This window comes from Arachis ipaensis, chromosome B05 (genome assembly GCF_000816755.2).
Source record: "Arachis ipaensis cultivar K30076 chromosome B05, Araip1.1, whole genome shotgun sequence".
Taxonomy (NCBI): Eukaryota; Viridiplantae; Streptophyta; class Magnoliopsida; order Fabales; family Fabaceae; genus Arachis; species Arachis ipaensis.
Genome location: NC_029789.2, coordinates 143,832,647 through 143,838,405, shown reverse-complemented (window position 1 = coordinate 143,838,405; position 5,759 = coordinate 143,832,647). Strand labels below are relative to the sequence as shown.

Genomic DNA, 5,759 nt, shown 5'->3' with positions numbered 1-5,759 from the left:
AAGATACATGTAATAAATAAAAAAGAATGTAAATACAATTGAATAATATAAGTTTCATTATTTATTTTCTATCTCCTCTTTTAAAATCACTTAGTTTCTGAACTTTATCGTCTCTTTTCCTACCAAGAGAAGTTCCTAACCTTAGAGCTTTAAAAGTTCAAGTTATTAACTAATTTTAGGGTGTTACCAATCATTCAATGGCATTTTGCAAGAAAAGAAAGGAGAGCCTAAAAAAGAGTACGGTATAGAGAAAAAAGGGAATATAAGAACTCTTGTCAAGAAATTTATCATTTTATATCCAGATGCACATGTCGATTTTACACACGTATGGAAAATGATGCGACTTGCTTTACTATGAAATGGAAATAACAATCTTATTATTTTGGTATTGGGAAGCTATTCTTTCTTCACAAGCAGTGGGGCAATTTTACATTGAACTCCATTGGAAGCTCTACTTGCATGGATCTCTTCTGATGGTGTAGATGGAGGAAATCAATTTATAAAGGGAGGAAAAAAAAAAGGCCCAAAAGGGTAAACCAAAACAAGGTTCAATTAAAAACCATTTTCCTTTTTGTATTAACAAGAACTGAAGAAAACAACACCCTTTTCAGTTTCTGAGCTTGAACTTGATTGGCTTCTTTCAAGGTTTTGTTTTGATGTTTATGACACCCTTGAAATGGTTAGCATCAGTTTGTTCCAATTTTTATGTTCTCAGTTTTCCAAGAGGGGTCAAGTGCAGGAAGTTGATATTCATCTGGTTTCAAGGCCAATGCGAAATCTGGCAATGTTGGTGCTGTCTCCATGATCCTGTAATGACAAACAATGACAAGATGTGATTTTATTAGTCATTGTAGTACTTTACAGTAACCAAGAATAATACATAACTACATGATTCCGGAAAGTTACTCATGCACCATGCAAATTTACCTTTCATGAGAGTACAGATCACGGTTGATTCGCACCTTGCTCGAAGTATCCTTGGGGATTTTCTCAGACAGATATTTCATGGTCCCCCAAAGTGGTGGATTTCTGCACCATGAACTTGAGTTAGATGGGCAACAAACAAGTATACCAAACGACATAGCTTCGAGCCTTCAAGATTGCAAGCTTCTTGTGTACACATATTACACAAAAGTATCTTCATTGAAATTTTCAACAGGCAATGGAAGATGAGACAAAAAATCTAAAAAATTCATCATGCCAAGTTCTATAACGAGGTGGCGAAATCATTTAAATCTAAGAAGTGAAACCAAACACTGAGGTTTCAGATAAAGTCAACATCAAAAGGATTCACAAATGCATGGATTTTCAGATAAATAACAGCAAAACATTGTGAGAAAGGGAAGATGATGGTGACCTTGACAATGGAGGTGCTGCATTGAATGCCTCATTCAGCTTCTTACTTTCCTTGAAATATTCATCTGCAGCTTGCAAAGCAGCTACCGCCATCCCATGAGATTTCTCTGTATTTCCCTCATCAAGAATCAAACCGTGATAATAATATGCTGCAGCCTGGTAAACCATTTCAACAAGGTAATCACTTATGTTAACTTGATAGAGATTTCTAATCATTACTATTACAGCAACTCATGATTTATAAATAAACAAATATCAAGATGCAAAGAATCCCCTACCTTTGCTTCTACATATTTCCATTTCACAAAGAGAATATGCTTTTCGCCCCAATCATTTGCCAATGGAAGGTTCATAATGTTATCTTGAGCCTGAAAACAAAGAGTGAAATATAAAAATAACCAAAGCTTAGCGAACCGGCGCATGTTAACAAACTAATGCAAACAAAAGCATAATCAATAGGGTACAGACTGAGTAAAGGACTAATTCTTCATTATCATACCTGCTGCCAACATTTCACCATTTCGCACGCAAGTCTACGCTTCACAGCTAGAGTGGCCTTGGTACTATCAATTGCCATTCCAAGTTGGATATCCACTCCCTAAACAAGGGAAGAAATAAACAATTATACCAAAGCAGGGAGGATTTTCAGTTGAATGTTTCAAAGCTAAGAGTGGATCATAAATACACCACAGCAGAGATAAGACACCTCATTTAGTAGGTCCATATGAAATTATAATTGATACCTGGCCTAATGCCTGTAGAGAGAGTGCTCGAAGCGTTCCTTCTGCTAAGTCTACTGGTAAATTCCTCCTATAATCAGAACACATGTAATGAACATCAAATAATATAGAAAACTTTATAGGTCATATACAGGGAAACAAAATGCTTCATTCCAGTTATTGCATAAATGACATATATATGTACTAACCTGAGTTCGGCCGGCAACTGGGGAAGAACATGTTTGACAGCACAATCCAGATATCCAGCAGCCTTTAAGAAGATATCAACAGAAGCTCGTCTGCTTTCTGTTACAAGTAACAACTATTTTACTTTCGCAATTGACACAATATATACTAAAGATCAGTGCAACTGCGAAGACAGAACATTCTTATAAATAAAGTATTAGAGTATATACAACAATTATCTCAAGAGCAAAGAGTCTAATTTGAGGTCTAAACCAATCTATTACAATGGATTTTGGCTGTTTCGTACAATGGAGTTGTGTTAAAATTCCAAATTACTTACCTTCAGATACCTTAAGCTGATAACCATCAGTGGATGATCTTGGAAGCAGTAAAAAATTAGCCTGTGATAGTAATAGCATTGCCATCAAATGTAAAACTGACAACACTTCATACCAACCATTAGACATGGCTGTTTCCTGTGAAAGCGTCAATCACGCCACACCATAAAGAATGGAAGTGGTGGGAACAAACTGATCAGCACTTTTTAAGTGTAGAAAATAATTTTCAAATCAAATCCAGAAATACAATATACACCAGGAAAGAAGTAAAAAAAAAAATGGCTGGAGTTACCTCAGCATCATCCTCTTGATTCACCCAAACAAATTGTACTTTATATTGTAAATGGCTTCCTTCACCATAAAGCAAATATTAGAATATTTATCTTACAGAAAGGCAAAAGCACATATTACAAAATAAAGAACAAATATAAGACTTACCATCGTTGACTAACCCCAAAAGAACCGGCAAATAATCTTCTAGAGCCTGCAGAAGATCAAGCAGTGTCGAACCACCTGCAGATGATCATGCGTTGCCATACCAATGCATCAGTAAATTTAATCTACCTTCTTTTATCATTAAATAAAATAAGTTAATCTTTGTTTAAGAAACTGACCATGTTGAGTAGCACTTTTTCTTTTTGTTCTTGTAATTGTAGGGCCTTCTTGGCCAGCCATTACAACTATACGTGTTCTAAGAGCCGAAAGGCGCTCTACTATTTTCTTTGACAAGTGATCTCCAAGTGACTGAGCAAAATCAACAGGTTTAGGAATTCGTAGACCGGGGACATAGACCGAAACTTCTCCAATACTCCCTGGTTTCCTTCTGTTTCCACCGGAGTCCTTTGGAGTCGACACCAAGCACCCCATGTCTGGAGCCTTGCTATACCTTCGAAATGCTTATGTGTATTATATACAATAAATAAACCACCCCTCAAGAATCCTGTGTTTCAATAAGACAGTGAGTTTCGATTGTCTCCGACATCAAGCAGAGCAAACTTAACAATATAGTGCTGGGAATAATGGTCCCACAGTATATTGGTTTGATTCAAAGAGATAAAAATGTTTGATTTGATTCAAAGATTCTTCATTTCCGGGAACAAACTTTCAAGGAAGCTGAGAGATTAACACTAGAAAAACCATCAACTTGACTAATTAAATGACAAGTTGCCAAAACAACCAAAAAAAGAGGTAGTAGGTTACACTCACGAGCAGCATTTACATTCAACTTGTAACTGAACTCTTCTACAATATTTTAAACTTGACAAATATTTTATTTGGAGCCATTAATTTTATACTTTTTTCGACAGCTTTCAGCAGTATTAATGGTTCTCACTACTATATCCACTTCCCAACAAGCTACAAAATCTTCATGACCATAATCCTTAATTAAAAACAAGAACCAAAGACTTATGTAACTAACAAACCTTGTCCTTTGCCCTTGCTGTTGACTGGTCAAGTCAAAATTTCTGGTATTCTCTGCATTAAAAAAAATCACATTTAGAGAGATCTTAATTAAGAAATAAATAGAGAAAAATAAATAAAGTAATAATATCACAAGAACAGCATGAGATATGACAAGTGTTTGTCCATGTCAACTAGGAACTGTGACAACAAGAGAAAAAGGCTTCAAAAGATTACACCAACACCATACTTTCAATTTCATGGTAATAAACTTAAAGGTAGGAACACCCGTGCACCCCATTACTCTTAACAATATATCACATCATCAATAGAAGAAGGTAAGGAAATGAAAATGGTTCAGACTTAAGCACAGTGAAGAATTCATCAAGGTAAAGTAGCTTCATCTATAAGTTTCTAACTTGCATACTTGAACAAGTAAACGGCTAAAAAATTCACAGAAAGTTCAAAAATTGTGAGTAAAGGATTTCCAAAGATACCCAAAACAAGCAAACATTGCAGAAACGCAAAGGAATACTGGATAACACTCAACATCTAAAGAAAACCAGAATTGAACAATAACTCAATTTTAAAAGCTCAAACTTTTAGAAAAAAAAAAATGAGAAAAATGCTCCTGAGTTGGTGGAAAAACAACAAAAATCTTCAATTTTTTTTATTATCCATATAGCTTGGATTGAAAAGGCAAAACCCCTTTTTTCTCATAATTCACTCCAATGCTAAAGTTTGAACTTGGTTGAGTTGATATTTTATTTTTTTTATAAAAAAAAAAAAACACTTTTCCATTAGAACAATTTCCAGACCTGCAATAATTTCATTCCCTTTGAATTTCTCACTTCAAAAAAATAAATATTAGAATCACAAGCTAATGTCATACCATGAACATTAAAGTGAGGTCTGATTCAGCAACCAGAACAAGTAGATGGAGAAAGCACAAAACTTTAGTATCATACAATTCAATTGAATCCAAAATCAAAAGAAAGCATAGATCTTGAGAGCTTCCCAGAAGCACAACCTCCCCAAAAATGGAGATCCAAGAAGCAAAAAATCAAAAGGAATGTGGGTTCTTAGCTGTTCCTTCAACGAGAAACACTCAGATAGATAGAGACAGAGAGACACAGTCTTGTTTGGAAACAAAGATAGAAACAACAAATATTCTAATAAATTGGACAACATAAACAAACATATAGGCTATGTCCTATTTATATATAATATTGGTCGTTTGATATTATAATCTTATAATATATGGTGACGATATAGTAAGGTTTACTTTTAGTAATAATCTTATTGTATTTTTCAATAAAAAGGAACAAAAAATTAATAATAAAAAATTATAAAAAACTCACATATTTTTATGTAAATTTCTTTAAAAAATATTGTCTTTTCTATTTAATTCTACTATTTACCAACAAAATTTTTCAAAAATAAATAGGTTTAAGTATTTTTAGTAGTATTTTTGGTGTCCATATTTGTATTAGTATAAATAATTAAATATAGATCATTTGTATTTTAGTTTTACAAAAATTTTGTTTTGGTTTTTCCCCCTTTTATTGTCTTGGTTCATTTTTATCCTTGTTAATTTGTTATCATAAACATAAAGCTTTTAAATGATTGTTATTAATATGGATATAAACAATAATATATATCCTATAAGCTATATTTGATTATACTTGTGTTTGTATTTATTTGGGTACTATTAATTAAGTTGACTAAAAAAAATTTTTTCAATAAAAAAGTTATTATT

General features: G+C 33.3%; 1 protein-coding gene across 5 annotated transcripts; it reads right to left on the bottom strand.

Moving 5' to 3' along the window:
* On the bottom strand, positions 273-5,191 carry LOC107644638. Of its 5 annotated transcripts, none has more exons than XM_016348537.2 (13): positions 4,893-5,191; positions 4,024-4,075; positions 3,214-3,539; positions 3,038-3,112; positions 2,892-2,950; positions 2,602-2,737; positions 2,285-2,381; positions 2,100-2,166; positions 1,856-1,954; positions 1,635-1,724; positions 1,358-1,512; positions 928-1,029; positions 273-807 (listed from the first exon to the last, which is right to left on the bottom strand). In XM_016348537.2, exons 3-13 carry the CDS (start codon positions 3,464-3,466, stop codon positions 687-689), a joined length of 1,254 nt encoding a protein of 417 aa, XP_016204023.1. In that variant the 5' UTR covers positions 3,467-3,539; positions 4,024-4,075; positions 4,893-5,191; the 3' UTR covers positions 273-686. The 5 variants fall into 5 exon arrangements, with proteins under 5 accessions (XP_016204023.1, XP_016204024.1, XP_020958775.1 ...); XM_016348538.2 differs by having other exon boundaries at positions 2,602-2,662; XM_021103116.1 differs by having other exon boundaries at positions 3,214-3,485.